Raw genomic sequence first — 19,205 nt, 5'->3', positions numbered from 1 at the left:
CTCCCATTGAACACGCCGATCACGCTGTAAACGGCCGCTGTGATTGGCCGTTTACAGCGATCTGTGTTTGCCTGTCCCCGGGGGACACGGCAAACACAGAACTTCCGCGATGCGCGCCCGCGGCGGCGCGCATTGCGGAAGTAAACACCAGGCCATCCAGGGACGGCCAGGCGAAGGAAGCCGCCCGCTCTAAGGCTGTCATTCGGCTATAGGGCGGGTGGGAAGCGGTTAAAACATCAGTTTTGCCAGGTTTACATGCTGTGTTTTGCCGAGTTTTGCATTTAGAACCATTGTAAAAAATAGCCAAAAATGAAAAACGCCTGTAAAAGAAATGCGGCTAAATCTCTGATTGATTCTGATCAAACTGGCTTTATGCCAGGTAGGTCCACGGATATCAATATCCGTAGACTGTTTTCCAACATTCATGCCCCCCATGATAATCAAGGCACTAGGACTATTGCCACTCTAGATATGGAAAAGGCATTTGATACAGTGGAATGGGTGTATCTGTGGGAGGTGCTTAGAAGAATGGGTTTCCCCCTGCAATTTATTGCCTGGATACGCACACTGTACACCGGTCCCATGGCACGCATTAAAATGAATGGCTCCTTGTCTCCTCCGTTCCCCCTGCAGAGGGGCACCAGGCAGGGATGCCCTCTCTCCCCGGCCTTGTTTGCCCTGGCCATGGAACCTATTGCTGAGGCTCTCAGGACTTCGGCTGAGGTCCGTGGTCTTCGGGTGGGCTGGCTGGAGGAGAGAGTGGCTCTCTATGCAGATGACCTTCTGCTCTTTTTGAATGATCCTGGTGACTCTCTGCGGGGTGCACTTGGAATTATGGATGCCTTCTCTGTCTTTACCGGGTTGAAGGTGAATTGGCATAAATCTCAACTCTTCCCGGTGGACGAAGGGGCCAGGACCTCTCCATCCTCTACCAAGCTTCAGTGGGTGGATAGGTTTACCTACTTGGGTATTATTGTCTCAAGGGAGAGCAGGGACTTTATCCGGCTCAATCTTGAGCCTGTTCTGGTAGGGATTAGGTCCAGGTTGAAGGCGTGGGGCAATCTTCCCCTCTCCCTTATAGGCCGCATAAACCTTCTAAAAATGAAGATCCTTCCCAAGCTTACGTACATTTTTAGGAACTCCCCACAATGGCTGAGTAAAACCTTCTTTAATTCTCTGAAACAACTTTTCCTCTCCTTCATTTGGGGACCCAAGTCCCCTAGATTCAGATATTCCACTCTCACCAGGACTGTGGGGAATGGGGGGTTGGCTCTTCCTGATTGTCACAAATATTTCTTGGCCACTCAGCTCGTGACAGCCCACTGGTGGTTGCGGCCGGACCTGACTAATGCTGCAACGGTCCTGGAGGCAGCTATAGTGGGGTCGCTGGAGGCCTTGCGGGAGTTGCTATTCAGGGGGCTGAAAACTCCTCACTGCCTCACCCCTTCTATGCGCACCACTATAAGGGCGTGGAGGGTGGGGGAGGCGCTGAGGACCCCCCTGCCGAACTCCTGGTCTCCCCACACCCCCTTGTGGCTGAATCCTAACCTCCCGCAGTTCAGTACCATCCCGGACCCGCAGGCCTGGGCCAAATGTAAAATATTAACTCTCGAACATGTCATCACTAACGGGGAACTTACTCCTTTTCATATACTACGCACTAAATTTAATGTGCCTGCGTGGGCCCATTTTCGTTATCTCCAAATAGCACATGCATATCGATGTCAATTTTTAAGTCAACCGGTCGTGCTAGAATACTCTGAGCTTGAATCCATCCTTCGGGTTGAGGACCTGGAGAAGCCCATGTCTCAGATTTATAGGTCCCTGCTGGTTGCAGCCGTCCCCGAGTTGTCCTCCCTCCGCAGGAAATGGGTGGAGGACATACCGGAGTTGGATGACGATGACTGGAGGGAGGTTTGGGATTTTCCATTCTCCCCTTTGGTATCAGCCAGGGACAAATTGGTCCAATACAAAATTGTTCATAGAGCCCATTACACGCCTCACAGATTACATCAGATGTCGCTGACGCATTCTTCAGCATGCTGGCGATGCTCCTATCGGCCAGGAGACTTCCTTCACATTTTCTGGACTTGTCCAGCGATTGAATGCTACTGGAAGGAGGTTCTCCTGGTGATAGGCAGGACTACTAAGATCAGTATCCCTTGTGACCCTAAATACTGTCTGCTGGGGCTCGTGGAACAAATGTCGATCCTCAGAGCTAGGAAAACGCTTATATCGTTGTTATTGTACTATGCACGAAAGGCCATCGTCATGACCTGGAAGCAATCGTCCCCCCCTTCTATCAAATTTTGGAAGAACCTGGTGAACGCTAGTTTGCCCCTTTATAAGGCCACCTACTCGAGCAGGGGTTGCCCACAAAAGTTTGACAAGGTGTGGACATGTTGGTTGGATGATACCACTACGGCAACCGATGTAGTGATTGACCCATAATCCTTCATTGAGGTCATAGTGGGCTGTTAGGCTGCCCAAATACTCCTATGCTATTTTATTTTGTACGTATAACACTTAGCACAACACCTCCTGCAATAACCTCTCCCCACATTGGGGGTTAGCTAGTTAACGTTGTATTGTTTTGACCTGTCCTGATGCGGCCGTTGCTGCATAAGTGACAGACCATATGTTAAGAGACTGTGTTCCTATGTGGCCTGTTGCCACATTTAAAGGTTTGCCCCTGCGTGGGTACTGTTTGGCCCCTACGTGGGCAATTGTTGTGCTGAGGAAAATTCAATAAAAACGATTTTATAAAAAAAAAAAAAAAAAAAAAGAAATGCGGCTAAACGCGAGTTTCCGCGTTCAGCCGCATTTAGAAGCAGTTGATGCTTGAAATGCCTCTAAGCTCCGCTTCTGCACCCATTTTTTTGCGTTCCAAAATAAAGCCTCTACAAACTCAACTGCATAGAAACTACTGTAAACTACCATGTGTACATGTACTGATAAGATAACATAGAGGAGAGTTCAGGAGCAGTTTGCCCGTTTACCAGCAGCAGTGTACATGAGGCCTTAGATAAGTAACCACTGATGTGTTTGCTATCTGTAAGGGAGGTATTTTAAGCTTAAAGTGGAGTTCTACTTAACAAAAACCTTACCTGTCCCAGGGTCCAGCGATGCATGCGCACAAAGCCCCGCTCGTCTCCACCTCCTCTCTGCTGGCACAGGCATTGTAACTATGCCTTCACAGGCACCCACGCCGCACGCTGTGACTGTCCAGGCAATCATCTGGGACCTGTGACGTGTCCCGGATGATTGCCGAGAGGGAGGGGGGAGAGGTGATCTCCCTTCTGGTGCGGCGGGAGGAAGTGGGAGCTGGGACCCTCTAAAAAGAGGGTACCGGCTCCCCCCCCAAAAAAAAATGACATGCCAAATGTGGCATGTCAGGGGGTCACCTGCCTTTAAGTGGAAGTTCCATTTTTGGGTGTGTAGCACTGACCCCCGAAGGAGCTGCTGGTTTGATTGGGCTTACTGTTTATTTTTATTTGCAAAACGTAGACAACGAACAGTCTCTTAAAATAGGATCAGAGGGTTAGGAAGGAAGTTCAGGTACTCTTAGTGTCAAAGTCAATAATGAAGGACTTGCTTACTTTGACTAAATCCAGAGAATAGCCATTCACAACTGGATGTTCACTCAAGTTGGATAGTCCCTCTCTCACAAGGCCTAGAAGCCAACAAGGTGCTTTACTCAGGAACAAGTCTCTGCCACAGATGTTGTTGTAGAAAATACAGGAATACGTCTCTGCCACAGACGGTGTTGTAGACTTCAGGAAACTAACACTTATGGAACAGTCGTGTGATACCTGGATCTTTCAGCCAGGTCAGCGATACTCACGAGACTGGATTCACTTAGGTACTTCAGCCCTTCCAGGCTCTTGCTAAGAAGCCAACCCATACGTGGCCTTCTTCTGAAGAGTCTTCCCCTGGATAGCTATGAAGTTACTGGGCCTCTCCAACTACCGGAGATGGCACCGGACCACCTCAGAATCCTTCTTTAGTTTCCTTGCCTCAGGCTAGCCAGCCCCGAGACAATAAGTTGGGTGGATCCGCACCCCAGGCCATAGCCTTCCTGGGGGCTGGTCAGGAGGACCAAGACCATGGAGTCAGAACATCCTTCTGGACCGGAACACTGAACCACGTGACATCCGCATCTTAAGCACCCTCTCCCAGAAGCACAGCAGGAGTGACACTCCCACTGGGCGGGCTCCGAAAAAGAGTAAACTTAAAGCACCCAACTAGGCTGTGGTTCCATGCCTGCCAGAAGAGTCAGTGCCCCTTGTAGCCAGGCTGAACATCCTATAGTCCAGTCAGACTGATGCTGAGGTCCAAATTTAGAACAATTGCATCTGAACCAAACTGCAGTTCATGTGTAACCTTAACTTTAAAAAAAAAAACATGCTCTTCAGGAGCCGGCACTACAGGTGGAACTTCACTTTAAAGTGAAAGCCCAGGCTAAAACTAAAATCCCTGCATCTATAGCCACCAACATTCTAGCCCTGAAAAGAAGAAATCAGTATCATACCTTTTCTGCATGCGATCTGACCTGATCTCTTGCCCTTTCCCTCCCCCTTCTCCATTCCATACTATGGCTTCCAAAAATGAAAATCTATCTATGAATGGAGGAGGACCTTTTAATCACCCACCTATCCTTCATTGATGGAAGCCATATTACAGCTCATGTGACTGTAGGAGGGAGACAGAAAAGGGCAAGCATAGTTGGCAATTTTGATGACAGCCTAAAGCAGCAGCCATCAGCATAAGGGACGATTTGCATCAATAATAAATACTGTCCCTTGTGTTGTTTTAAAAAATGTTTTATATATTTGATCATTTAGGCTTTAAAAAGGTTGGGAAAGCCTGGGGTAGAGTGAAGCTGACTGTCCTCAGATTGACAGTTAATATTACCAGCTACAAGCATCATCAATAATTATTACAAAGGAACATTTGTTGAATACATGGTTAAAGTGTTACTAAACCCCAGACCCTGCATTCACTATATCTGGTCTCCCACATTATACAGGACATGGAAATGCAATTATTTTAGTAAACAAACTGCTAAATACCTTTTCTCATCAGCAGTATATAGCAGTCTTGTGACTTCTATCAGTGTATGGCTGAGCACCAGTTAAAGCTTGTAGGAGTTTTCATTCTCCTCTGGCTTGTCCTCTGAGGCTGCATGACCGCTGATCCTCTGTCTGGGCAGTGCTGATTGGCCTTGTTCTGATCACATGCACTCTCCCAAGAAAAAAAAAAAATTCTCTAGCAATACATACCAAATTGAGCATGTGCAGAGTGCCCCCAATGCTCTGTTCTATTAGGAGATGGATTAGGGTAAGTAAAGGAAGGGCAGGATCAAACAGCCTTTTTACACAATGCAGAGTATTATCCCCTTAGGTTCCACAGTAAGTATAACCAGCATGCTTTACTGCAAATACAGGCTGATTTTTACAGTTGTGGGTTTAGTAACACTTTAAAGTAATGTACCGTATTTATCGGCGTATAACACGCACTTTTTTCCCCCTAAAATCAGGGGGAAATCGGGGGTGCGTGTTATATGCCGATCCCCCTCCTTTCTTAACCTTCTGTGCCACTCTCGGTGGCTTTCAGGTATTTTCGGGCGTTCTCGTGTATATTCGGCGGTTCTCGGCTATTTTCGGCCACATTCGCCCGTTCTTGTCGGCTTTCGGAAAGCCGAAAGCCGCCGAGAATGGCCGAAAATCGGTGAGAAGGGCCAAAAATAGTCGAGAACACCCGCATGCGGCCAAAAATACCCGAAAGCCGCCGAGAGCGAGCGCCGCCGAGATACACAGGACATCCACTCTGTATCTTGGCGGCACCATTTTTAAAATGACACTGACAAGCCTGCAAATGACTGACAAGGCTGCAATGCAAGGCTGCAAATGACACTGATAAGGCTGCATTGATGGGCATTTAAAGCGGAGGTCCACCCTAAAGTGGACCTTCCGCTCATCGGAACCCCCCCCCCCCCACCGGTGCCACAATCGGCACCTTTCAGGGGGGAGGGGGGTGCAGTTACCTGGATAATCCAGGTAACTGCACCCACTTCCGGGACAGCTCTCTGCGGAAAGGGGCGTAACTTACGCCCCTTTCCGCAAGTGCCCGCCCCTTCCCGCAAGTGCCCCGCTGCCTGCTGGGAAACACACAGCTCCCAGAGGCAGCGGGGAGCGTCCTTATTGCGCAGCGCAATTCGCGCATGCGCAGTAGGGAACCGGGAAATGAAGCCGAAAGGCTCCATTTCCTGATTCCCATACCCAAGATGGCGACGGCAGGACCCGACAGACGACCTAGCGATCGGCTTCGGGTGCCGACATCACAGGCGCGCTGGACAGGTAAGTGTCACTATTTTAAAAGTCAGCAGCTGCAGTATTTGTAGCTGCTGGCTTTTAAAAAAATAAAATAAAACGCGGAGTCCCGGTGGACTCCCGCTTTAAATGTAAGTTTTTTTCCTTAAACTTCCCTCCTAAAAGTTTTTTTCTTTTAAATTCCCTCCTAAACTTGGGGTGCGCGTTATACGCCAATAAATACGGTAAGTTTTAATGTTCTAATATTGGTTACACACTGAAAAAGTCACTGATCAGGCATTGTTTTTGCTGCATTTCATACACAGCCATTTACTAGTAAACCTTGCACTGATGGCATCTCTAGTGATATTTAAAGTGGTAGTTAACGATACAGCCGTAGCCAAAAGTTTTGAGAATGACACAAATATCAACTTTCACAAAGACTGCTGCTTCAGTTTTTATGATGGCAATTTGCATATACTCCAGAATGTTATGAAGAGTGATCAGATCAGAAGTCCTTCTTTGCCATGAAAACAAACTTAATCGCATAAAAAAAAAACATTTCCACTGTATTTGTGAAGAAGGCTTCAGGGTGCCCAAGAACGTCCAGCAAGCGCCAGAACCATCTCCTACAGTCGATTCAGCTGTGGGATCGCAGCACCAGCAGTGCAGAGCTTGCTCAGGAATGGCAGCAGGCAGGTGTGAGTGCATCTACACACACAGTGAGGTGAAGACTTTTGGAAGAAGGCCTGGTGTCAAGAAGGGCAGCAAAGAAGCAATTTCTCTCCAGGAAAAACATCAGGGACTGACTGATATTATTCTGCAAAAGGTACAGGGATTGGACTGCTGAGGACTGGGGTAAAGTTATTTTCTTTGATGAATCCCCTTTCAGATTGTCCGGAGAAGAAAAGGTCAGTGCTACCATCAGTCCTGTGTCATGCCAACAGTAAAGCACCCCAAGACCATTCATGTGTGGGGTTGCTTCTCAGCTAAGGGAGTGGGCCCACGCACAATCCATGAATAAAGAATGGTACAAAAACATCCTCCAAGAGCAACTTTGCCCAACCATCCAAGAACAGTTTGGTGATGAACAATGCCTTTTCCAGAATGATGGAGCACCTTGCCATAAGGCAAAAGTGATAACATAGTGTCTTGGGGAACAAAAACATAAAAATGTTGGGTACATGGCCAGGAAACTCCCCAGACCTTTAATCCCACTGAGAACTTGTGGTCAATCCTCCAGAGGCGGGTAAACAAAAAACCCCACACATTTAGACAAAATCCAAGCATTGATTATGTAAGAATGGGCTGCCATCAGTCAGCATGCCAGGGTGAATTGCAGAGGTCTCGAAAAAGAAGAGTCAACTCTGCAAATATTGACTCTGCATAAACTTCATGTTATTGTCAATAAAAGCCTTTGACGCTTAGGGCCGGTTCACACAGCGAGCCGCGGCGAGGCGTCTCCGACTTACCTCGCCGCGACTTGCGGGGAGCTCAGCGGCGACTTGCAGAGGACTTCTGCATAGAAGTCAATGCAAGTCGCCCCCGAAGTCGCCCCGAAGTAGTACAGGAACCTTTTTTCTGAGTCGGAGCGACTCGAGTCGCTCCTCTCAGAACGGTTCCATAGTACTGAATGGGGGCGACTTGCGGGAGCGAGGCGAGGCGTGTCGCCTCGCCTCGCGTCGCAGTGTGAACCGGCCCTTATGAAATGCTTCTAATTATACTTCAGTATACCATAGTAACATCTGACAAAAATATATAAAAACACTGAAGCAGCAGACTTTGTGAAAATTTTTATTTGTGTTATTCTCAAAACTTTTGGCCATGGCTGTATATGTGAATTTGCACCTACAGGTAAGCTTACAATGAGGCTTACCTGTGGGTATAATGAATATCTTCTAAACATGCACTGTTTAGGAGATATTCACATCAGCAATAGCCGATGATGTCACCAGAGCATGAGCCGTGACCCTCTGCATTCAGGACACACAGAGTGTTCTGTGGAATGCAGAGCACCGCGCCACGATCTTGACTCCAACACACATGTAACATCATTGTGGCTGGTTATGCAAATTGCTCATGCAAGCTCTCAATATGACAGGCCAGCAGAGGCAGCTGGTGCTCAAATTTTTTTTTGGGGGGGGTAAACAAACTGAAAAATACTGAACCCCCCCCTCTCCCATCAATTGCAGCCTCACTGTGCCCATCAAGATGTCAGATGGAAGAACACATTTTTGTTTACTCTGTTGCACTATGCTCATTATGATTAAATGCTAAGCATTGGTTTTTAACCATGTTGCATCATCTCCCCATCCCATTTAGTTTCCCATGGACCAAAGGTGGTAACCTTCAGACCAGCACACAATAGCTGTAGACCTTGTGGTGGTCTAGCCTCTGTACATGTGAACATGCAAGCCCCACCTAGCTAAGTTTGGGGAAGGGGGTTACACTTGGTATCTTTATGAGGTTACATGCTCTCCCCAAATCCAAAAAGCAGGCTACCAAAATGAGTAGAGGAGAAGAAAATGAAAGGCAAGTATGTTCAAATAGGGAGGTTGGTATTAAAGTGATTGTAAAGGCTCATTTTTTTTCCTATAAAAATATCAAACATGTTATATTTACCTGTTTTGTTGCAGTGGATTTGCACAGAGCAGCCCAGATCCTCCTCTTCTCGGGTCCCTCTTCTGTAATCCTGGCCTCCCTCTCCTGTTCAGTGCCCCCACAGCAAGCAGCTTGCTATTGGGGCACCCAAGCCGCGTCACAGCTAACTGTGTCTGTTCAGACATGGAGCTCCAACCTGGGCCCCCCCCCTCTCTCTCCTGATTGGCTAGCAAACTTTGATTGACAGCAGCGGCAGCCAGGAAGGGAGGATATCGTACAGCTGGGACACTCATGGTAATAGCTGGACAGAGAGGAACCTTAGGAAAGTGTGAGGGGGCTGCTGCACACAGAAGGCTTTTTATTTTAATGCATAGAATGCATTAAAGCGTAACTCCACTTTTGTTGAGAAAAAACACATTCCACCCTGAGTGATCTATGTACATGGTCTGATATGTGCAAAGATTATAAAAACCTTTTGTTGCAGATTTCTACTTTTTGTTATTCTGAAGAAATCCAAGCATGTTTGTCTGTGCCTCTGGGCCGAGTGGGTCTAATGGGAGTGGTTTCATAATTATCAGTCATCTGTGGTAGCAGTGGGGAACTGAGGAAAGCTGCTGGGCCTGCATCCCTTTAGACATGTTCCTATTGGAAATAACTCACCAAAAATGAAATTTTTGTTGCAGGGGATGCCTAAAATCTGACTTGTATCTTAGGCAGACTTCTGGAAAAATTGGTGAGACAAGCACACAAGCAGGAAATTATGTTTCCGGGGAGTGGTCAGTACACATGCTGTGTACAAAACACCTCCAGGTAGCCATATTGCTTTGCATTTATAGAAAATTACAGCAGCTGTAGAAAGGGAAAGGTCATTTTTAATAACATTTAATTACAATACGGCTCGTATCGCAATTGTACACGCTATACTATTTTTTCTTTATTTGCAATTTCTTTCCCCCACAAAAGTGGAGTTACCCTTTAACCACTTCAGCCCTAGAAGATTTTACCCCCTTCCTGACCAGAGCACCTTTTACAATTTGACACTGCATCACTTTAACTGATAATTGCACGGCCATTTGACGCTGTACCCAAATTTAATTTGCGTTCTTTTTTTCCCACACATACAGCTTTCCTTTGGTGGTGTTTGATCATGCAGTTTTTATTTTGTGCGCTATAAACAATAAAAAGAGCGTTAATTTTGAAAAAAATAATATTTTTTACTTTTTGCTGTAATAAATATCCCTTAAACATAAAAAAAAAAATCTTTATCAGTTTTGGCCAATATATATTCTTCTACATATTTTTGGTAAATAAAAAAAAAAATCGCAATAAGTGTAAACTATGAGAAAGATTTATGGCATTTTTATTATTTATTTATTTATTTTTTTTACTAGGAATGTCAGTGATAAGCAATTTTTAGCAGTACTGTGACATTTCGGCGGACAGATTGGAGACTTTTGACACATTTTTGGGACCACTAGCATTTATACAGCGACCAGTGCTATAAAAATGCACCGATTACTGTGTAAATGTCCCTATTTGCATTTCGGCACTGCGTTGTTTTAACTGTCAATTGCACAGTCATGCAACGTGGCTCCCAAACAAAATTGGCGTCCTTTTTTTCCTCACATATAGCGCTTTCTTTTGGTGGTATTTGATTTATTTTTTGCGCTGTAAACAAAAATAGAGCGACAATTTTGAAAAAATTGCAATATTTTTTACTATAATAAATATCCCCCAAATATATATATAAAAAAAATTTTTCCCTCAGATTAGGCCGATACGTATTCTTCTACATATTTTTGGTAAAAAAAAAAATCGCAATAAGCGTTTGATTGGTTTGCGCAAAAGTTATAGTGTCTACAAAATAGGGGATAGTTTTATGCCATTTTTATTAATACATTTTTTTTTACTAGTAATGGCGACGATCAGCGATTTTTATTGTGACTGCGACATTATGGCGGACATGTCGGACAATTTTGACACATTTTTGGGACCATTGGCATTAATACAGCGTCAGTGCAATTAAAAATGCACTGATTACTGTAAAAATGTCACTGGCAGTGAAGGGGTTAACCACTAGGGGGCAGTGTAGGGGTTAAGTGTGTGTGTTTTTTTTTACTGTAGGGGGCGTGGCTTGGCGTGTGAGATCACTGATCGCCTTTCCCTATAACAGGGAACAGACGATCAGTGACAGCCTCACTAGGAAGGACGAGGAGAGGTTTGCCTATACTTACCTCTCCTCTTTCTTCAGCTCTGTGACCCGATTGTAGGACACCGGTGGCGCGCGCATGCGATGTACCTGTACGTGCTTGTGCCCAGCCGTGCCATTCTGTATATCAGCGTGAGGCGGTCCTTAAAGACTCACATCCCACACTGCAGTACTGCATGGCCACAAGAGCCGCAAATAACATTACTGCATGCGCAGAAGCACCCAAAACATCCCACCTCACTGCACAGGCTGGAGTTACACTTAGAAATGTACTGTTCCGACTTGCAAACAAATTTGACGTAAGAACAAAGCTACAGTCCCTAACTCGATTGTAACCCAGGGACTGCCTGTATTGGAAGCTGCTTTAGGGAAAGGATAGGAATGCTGACAAACTACATAGGGAGGGATTCGTTTCCGTTAGGAAACCATACTTTATTTCTGATTACGAGCTGTATGAACAGCTAACCAATTTGCTGTTTTTTTTTTTTTATATTAGGGGCTTTGTTGCCTTTACCTTTTATTTGTGGTTGATTTGAGGTCAGTTAGCTGCTGTTCTTGCTATAGAAAACTTTTTTTTTTTTTTTCAAACTTAATCAGATTGGAATGCTGTAGCTGTATGTAAGCCAAACCAAATGTAATGGGACAAAAAAAAAAAAACACCACAGAAAAGTTTTGCCTTGCACATGTACTTTAACTACTTCCTGACCAGGCCATTTTTTGTGCTACGGCACTGCGTCACTTTAACTGACAATTGTGTGGTCATGCGACGCTGTACTCAAGCAAAATTTTAGTTTTTTCCCCACAAATATAGCTTTCTTTTGGTGGTACTTGATCACCTCTGCGTTTTTTATGTTTTGTGCTATAAACCAAAAAATACCGACAATTTAAAAATGTAAAAAAACTAAAATGTATTCATCAGTTTAGGATGATATGTATTCTGCTACATATTTTTGGTAAAAAAAAAAAAAAAACAGTAAGCGTATATTGATTGGTTTGAGCAAAAGTTATAATGTCTACAAAAAAAGGGGATACATTTATGGCATTTTTATTATTTTTTCTAGTAATGGCAGCGATCAGTGATTTTTAGCAGGACTGTGACATTGCGGCGGACAGATCGCACACCTAACTGACATTTGACAACTTTTTGGGAACCAGGGAATGTTATTACAATAATCAGTGCCAAGAATATGCACTGTTATTGCACTGACACTGGCAGGGAAGGGTTTAAATATGTTAACTGCAGGTGTTTTCTAGCTGTATGGGGGCGGGCTGTGTGATCTCCCGTCAGAACAGAGATCTGCCTTGTTTTATATAGGCAAATCCCAATTCTGTAACTGCAGGGAACAATCAAGGGTGGCCGCAGGACCTGCTGATTGGCGACCCCCCACTAACGAATTGGAGCGCATGTTCCCGAGCAGACATACAGCCACAGCGATTCGTGGGATCGTGCCACAGTATAATGACAATGGCTGGTCGGCAATCGGTTAAAGTGTAACTGCAGAATGTTTTATTTTTTTATTTTTTTAATAGCCACAAGTCAAAAAATTTACCTCCAATGAAGACTATCCTATGCCTGGATTGCTACTTTTTACTCTTCAAATCCTAATTTCATTTATTTTTCATACTAGTTCTGGCTTTCATACAGTCAAGGGACTCAGTTGTATACTCTTCTCCCCTCCATTTATAAAAGGTCTTGTATTCTTTTCATAGAATACAAGGCCTTCTGTGAATGGCCAAGGAGATTGTGTCATTTAAATGCCCCACATCTCCCCTTGTTTATTCACTGAACACCATGCATCCTGCCACAAGAATACAAGGCCTTTATCTGAATGGAGGAGGGAAGGGGTATACAAATGCAAAACTTTTCTATATGAGCTGGTGGTCTCTGTCGCTGGGCCAGAAGAACACAGTGTGGAGTGCCTGGTACAAATTAAACTGGGATTTATACAGTAAACAGCAGTGCAAAATAGTTAGCTAAAACTCAACCTCTATTTGCAAAAAATATCTGGAGTTCCATTTTTGCTTAAAAAATAAATAAATGAAAAAAAAAATTCCCAGTAGCGACCCAGACAGAAATGAAACAAACCGTTCCCTGCTCCGTGCAAAATAGACATGGTGATTTTATTGCTCTTGCTCTACAAATTATATTCCAGTATCTAGGAATAAGATTTTGCAATAAGGTTCACTTCTAGAAAGTAAATCAATATTTTAGTGGTATGGGGGCTAAAGGAAGCAGAAATAGAATAGATATTTTCTGATCATGATCCAACTACATTAGAAGCTGCATACGGATATGGATTAAGTGACTATTATATCAATCTGTGGTTATATATATATATATATATATATATATATATATATATATATATATATATATATAATGTATTTATTTTTATTTTTTTTGTGTGATTATTGGATTAATTATGGTTCATATACAATCTGTGGTCACTAATTGTCTTTAAGCAATTTTTGGACATAGCACATTGTCAGAGTTGTGTTCACAGAAATATTTATTTTTGCTATTTGCACGATTATTGGACAAAGGTCCATCTGTACTTTATTGAATCTAAAGTTTGGCATGTAATTAGTGCTGTGGGAGTTTTTTTTTTTTTAATAGATATTAGTGTTTGCACATAAAAAAAAAAAAGGGGGAAAAGAGGAAGAGAAACACAAAAAAACTCAACAAAAATTGACTTTTTAGGCATAATTGTATATGTGTGTGTGTGTGTGTGTGTGTGTGTGTGTGTGTGTGTGTGTGTGTATATATGTGTATGTGTATGTGTATATATATGTATATATATACATATATATATATATATATATACATATATATACACACACACACACACACACACACACACACACACACACAACAAGGGGGGAGGAGAAAAGAGTTTCGAATAAAAATATTTTATTTTTAAAAACAGCAAGAGAAAAAAAAGATATAAATAAAACACACCAGGTCTTGATATTCCATATCCTGTCTAATCAGGTAAATTCTAACAATATTTATGTGTGTTCCCATACATATCTAAACATATGAGCCCAAAAGAGACATTAACACTCAATATAAAGATTGATTAAAATAGACAAGATATTAATTGAAGAACCGGTCAGAAATATTCTGATGCTCTACATGTTTCGTGTTTTAATTATAACGCTTCCTCAGGAGCTTAAAAATTTTCTAAAATAGAAAAAAGTATATCAGTCAGACAATTCATAAAATATTTCATAAACATTACAATCCATCCCCAAATAATTACAAATATGGAATAAACAAAAACAAACACAAAAACAAACTTGCTCCCAGGGAGACAAAATAAAAATAAAAAAAAATTTAAAAAAATTATTATTATCCCACTAATGGCATTCATTTAAATTTGAAATGCATAATTTCCTAATTTCTAACCATGAATAAACACTATATATAGTGTTGAGGTTTTTTTTGTGTTTCTCTCCCTCCTTTCCACCCTTTTTTTTTTTTTAAAAGACTACATAAAGGACATGGCATACGGTTTTTCTATGGTGTATCCCCAGGACCACCCTGTGGTAGATACACACCAAATCTAGTTCAAGTGTTTGCACACAATTTGCACAGCACCTTTTGAAATTTGTTTGCACATTATATTGTATATTTGCACAGTGAATAACATGATATATACTGGCACAGGAGTCTCGGAAATTGTAGGCTCATAGTCTGTGAGCAGCCACTGAAATAGAAAGTTGACCAGAGCGCACCATTAGATATAACATTAATTTTAAAGTGATATGGTCGCAGCCTAGTCATTTAGTTTTTTTTCTATTCATCTTATTGCTATATTTTATCTCTACAGATTTGTAATATCAGCGCTAAGGCTTATTTACACTGAATATTATAAAGGAATTCACATATCCTTTAAAGGCCGATCCACACTATGCCCGCAGTGTTGTGCAATTCAGACCACATGCAAAATGCACTCCATTTGGTATCTTGCGATTAATAGAACATTAACGTTGTAAATGCAGTGCGTTTGCCCGTACTGGATCGCCTGATACTTTTGTACCAGGCGATCCAGTTCAAGTGCTCTTTAAAAAGTAGTGCTTGCACTACTTTGGTGCAATGTGATTTTAGCCCATGCTAAATTAATGGGCTGAAATGGCACCCCACAGAACGGCATGTGCAGACATGGTGTGAACTAACCCTTTAATCAGATGGAGTCTTTCAGATTATACTTTCGGAAAATATAATGCATACTTGTCATGCTAACTGTTCTTCATTTCTAAACTCTCTAGGTCTTTGGTCATTTGACCTGACAGTGACTCAGCTTCTCCAAGAGAACATCCCAGAATCCGAGCGGGGGGTCGTCAATGGAGTGCAAAGCTCAATGAATTACCTGATGGATCTAGTTCATTTCATCATGGTCATTCTAGCTCCACAACCTCAACAGTTTGGGCTCCTGGTCATCATCTCAATCCTGTTTGTGATAGCTGGACACACCATGTATTTTTTTTATACCAAAAAATATAAAACAATAGAGAGGGAATTACCAAATACTCCTGCCTGACAGTCTTGTGAGGAACCATTTTAAACAGCTAACGCTCTTTGTAGTATAATTTTCGTAGTACGGTATGAGTTTTTAGCATGAAGTGTTGGATAACCTTAGCAGACCTGTCCAATGTTCACCTAATCTGTTACATTTCTTTTTTTATTATAATTTTATACATGAACCACCCAATTCCATATTCAGATTCAATGAACTTCACTGAAAATAAACATACATTATTTAATCTACAATTACTTCTTTTGTCCGTTCGTTACCTGAATATCCTGATGTTGGATCCAAACAATAAATCAGTGGGGGAAAAAAAACTGCCGCTGTAAAGTTTTAGCATAGTGTGTGATGACACTTTGTGATGTTTTACTTATGTCTCTCTTTAGATGAACAAAAAAACTAGTGATGTACAAAAATTTTGGCCGTCCAAAATAGGGTTTTTAGGGTTGTGCCGAAAGGAAAAAAAAAAAAAAAAAAGTGTCATACTGTGCTTATGAAATGTTTTACATTGGTCATAAAGCTCAAAAAAAGCATCAGAAACGCAACACGGGTGCATTTTTGATACATTCTCAATGCATTTTAATGGGGAGGTAAAAATTTTCTTTTTAACCACTTCAATACCAGGCACTTAAACACCTTCCTGCCCAGACCAATTTTGAGCTTTCAGCGCTGTCGCACTTTGAATGACAATTGTGCGGTCATGCTACACTGTACCCAAATGAAATTTTTATCTTTTTTTTCCCCACAAATAGAGCTTTCTTTTGGTGGTATTTGATCACCTCTACGGTTTTTATTTTTTGCGCTACAAATAAAAAAATACCGAAAATTTTGAAAAAAAAATGTTTTTTTTGTTTCAGTTTCAAAACTTTGTAAAAAAGTACGTTTTCTCCTTCGCTGATGGGGCTACACTGATGGGCACCAATGATGTGGCACTGATGAGGTGGCATTGATGGATACTGATATGTGGCACTGATAGGCGGCACGGATGGGCACTGATAGGTGGCACGGGTGGGTGGCACAGGTGGGCACTGATAGGCGGCACAGGTGGGCACTGATAGGCGGCATTGTATTATGTTATACTGTACTAATGGATGCCAATCAGTGCCAAAAAATAATGCATGCCAATCAGTGATGCCCATTGTGGGCACTGATTGGCATCCATTGTGGCACTGACTGGCATCCCTGGTGGTCTAGGGAGGATTACCTTTTGCTGGGCATCCCTGGTGGTCTGGTGGCGTCCCTGGTGGTCCAGTGTGGGCATCCTCGGGGGGGCTGTGCTGATAATCGATCAGCACAGAACCCCCCTGTCAGAGGAGCAGCCGATCGGCTCTCCTCTACTCGCGTCTGACAGACGCGAGTGAGGAAAAGCTGATCACCGGCTCTTCCTATTTACACTGTGATCAGCCGTGATTGGACACGGCTGATCACGTGGTAAAGAGTCTCCGTCGGAGACTCTTTACCGAGATCGTAGTTGCCGGGTGTCAAACTGACGCCCCGCAACAACGATCGCCGTGATGCGTGCCCCCGGGGGCACGCAGCGGCTCATAATCCTGATCACGTCATATGACGTCCGATCAGGATTATGCAACCACTTTGCCACCATCAATTGCCTATAGGGCGGGCGGCAAGTGGTTAATAACCAAAGATGCAGCAAGCAGGATTTTTAACATCACTTTAAAGAGGAAGTAAACCCTGATGAGTTTACTTCCTCTTTCATTCCCTGCAAAGGCAAAGCATAATGGACTACTATGCATCGCATAGTAGCCCATTATGTGTCACTTACCTGACACAGGAGCCAGCGAAGTCGCCGCTGTCCCCTGTAGTCCGCCGCATCCATCTTGTTGGTGGGGTCTCACAGCTCCGCCGCTGTCATTCGGCGAAGCCGCGATGACGTCACTCCCGCACATGCGCATGGGAGTCGACACACGCGGCAGCTCCATTCTTGGAAATGCCGCGCTCAGTGCGCTGCTGTCTACGGCGCATGCGCCGTAGACAGCGGTGCCCGTTTTCGGGCAAATATCTCCTAAACCATATAGGTTTAGGAAATATTGCTTGGACCTACAGGTAAGCCTTAATCTAGGCTTACCTGTAGGTCAAAGTGGTTTGTAAGGGTTTACAACCACTTTAAAAAGGTGCCGTTAATGGCTGAAAAATTCATAATCTTAGTTAAAGTCAAATATAATACAATTATTATAATACCACTGGCAACAAAAGTGAGTACACTCCTAAGTGAAAATGTCCAAATTGGGCCCAAAGTGTCAATATTTTGTGTGGCCACCATTAATTTCCAGCACTGCCGAAACCCTCTTGAGCATGGAGTTCACCAGAGCTTTACAGGTTGCCACTAGAGTAGTCTTCCACTCCTCCAAGATGACATCACAGAGCTGGTGGATTTTAGAGACCTTGTGCTCCTCCACTTCCCATTTTAAGATGCCCCACAGATGCTCAATATGGTTTAGGTCTGGAGACATACTTGGCCAGTCCATTACCTTTACCCTCAGATTCTTTAGCTAGGCAGTGGTCGGCTCAGTCTCCAAAGGGAAGGGGATCATTCATGGTTCCCTCAATGAACTGTATCTCCCCTGTGCTGGCAGCACTCATGCAGTCCAAGACCATAACACTCCCACCACCATGCTTGACTGTAGGCAACACACACTTGTCTTTGTAGTCCTTACCTGGTTGCTGTCACACACGCTTGACACCATCTGAACCAAATAAGTTTATCTTGGTCTCATCAGACCACAGGACATAGTTCCAATAATCCATGTTCTTAGTCTGCTTGTCTTCAGCAAACTGTTTGCGGGCTTTCTTGTGCATAATCTTTAGAAGGGGCTTTGTACAGGAACCTCCCCTGATGAAGTCACAGGACTGATGTAATGCATAGGGCGTGAGTGGAGGCATACCGGAAGTGATGCGGTTTGGGAACGAGCTCGGCGCTTGTGGAGGCTACTCTGCTTTTTAAATGTGAGTGTAACCCATGTTACTTTTTTTAATAAATATATACAACGGTATTACACTAAGAGAGCACTCTTCTTTCTTTATATATCCATACTGAGAGGACCGTAGAGGGAACCCGGGGGAGAAACAAACGTAACACGTAAGAGCAGATCATTGGAAATTACTATAGGAGGGCTCCAAGAGGTGATCATACGCCAGTACACCATCCAAAGAACCATAAACTATGCTGGTTTTTTAACATACCTGAGGTGAGAGGCTAGAGAGCACAGAGGTTATGGGGGAGCAAGATTGTCACCTATATTATGAATAGCTACTAATAACGGTGAAGGTAAATCATGCACAATTTCACAGAAAGGACTGTTTATATAAGGAAATTCATCAATGGACGTGTACCACCTATTTTGTTTTTTAAATTTGTGGGTTAGGTGTCCAGCCTTGAGACATTGGGTTCATCTACATTTATTTCATTATTTTTGAGCATAGCTTTAAGATTATGGTTATCACCAGATGATTAGGTGCAATACACAGCTATTTGTGATTGTTACACGCTGATCTTTGATTGATTTATGCACTGAAGTCACTTTATATACTCAT

At 43.3% G+C, this 19,205-nt stretch overlaps 1 protein-coding gene across 1 annotated transcript in view; it reads left to right on the top strand.

The window, feature by feature from the left end:
• The window catches only part of LOC143996292 (ferroportin-like), a 72,284-nt gene extending 56,389 nt beyond the window's left edge, over positions 1–15,895 (top strand). Inside the window, exon 9 of the mRNA XM_077491274.1 lies at positions 15,394–15,895. Within this exon, the coding sequence (XP_077347400.1) occupies positions 15,394–15,665 (272 nt within the window). The 3' untranslated portion in view covers positions 15,666–15,895. The remainder of the gene's footprint in view (positions 1–15,393) is intronic.
• The last annotated feature ends 3,310 nt before the right edge of the window (positions 15,896–19,205 follow it).

Source organism: Lithobates pipiens, unplaced genomic scaffold (assembly GCF_037356315.1).
Source record: "Lithobates pipiens isolate NorthernLeopardFrog02 unplaced genomic scaffold, aLitPip1_a1.2 Scaffold_19, whole genome shotgun sequence".
Classification (NCBI taxonomy): domain Eukaryota; kingdom Metazoa; phylum Chordata; class Amphibia; order Anura; family Ranidae; genus Lithobates; species Lithobates pipiens.
Note: the sequence above shows the minus strand (reverse complement) of the source record. Positions and strands in the feature narration are given on the sequence as shown.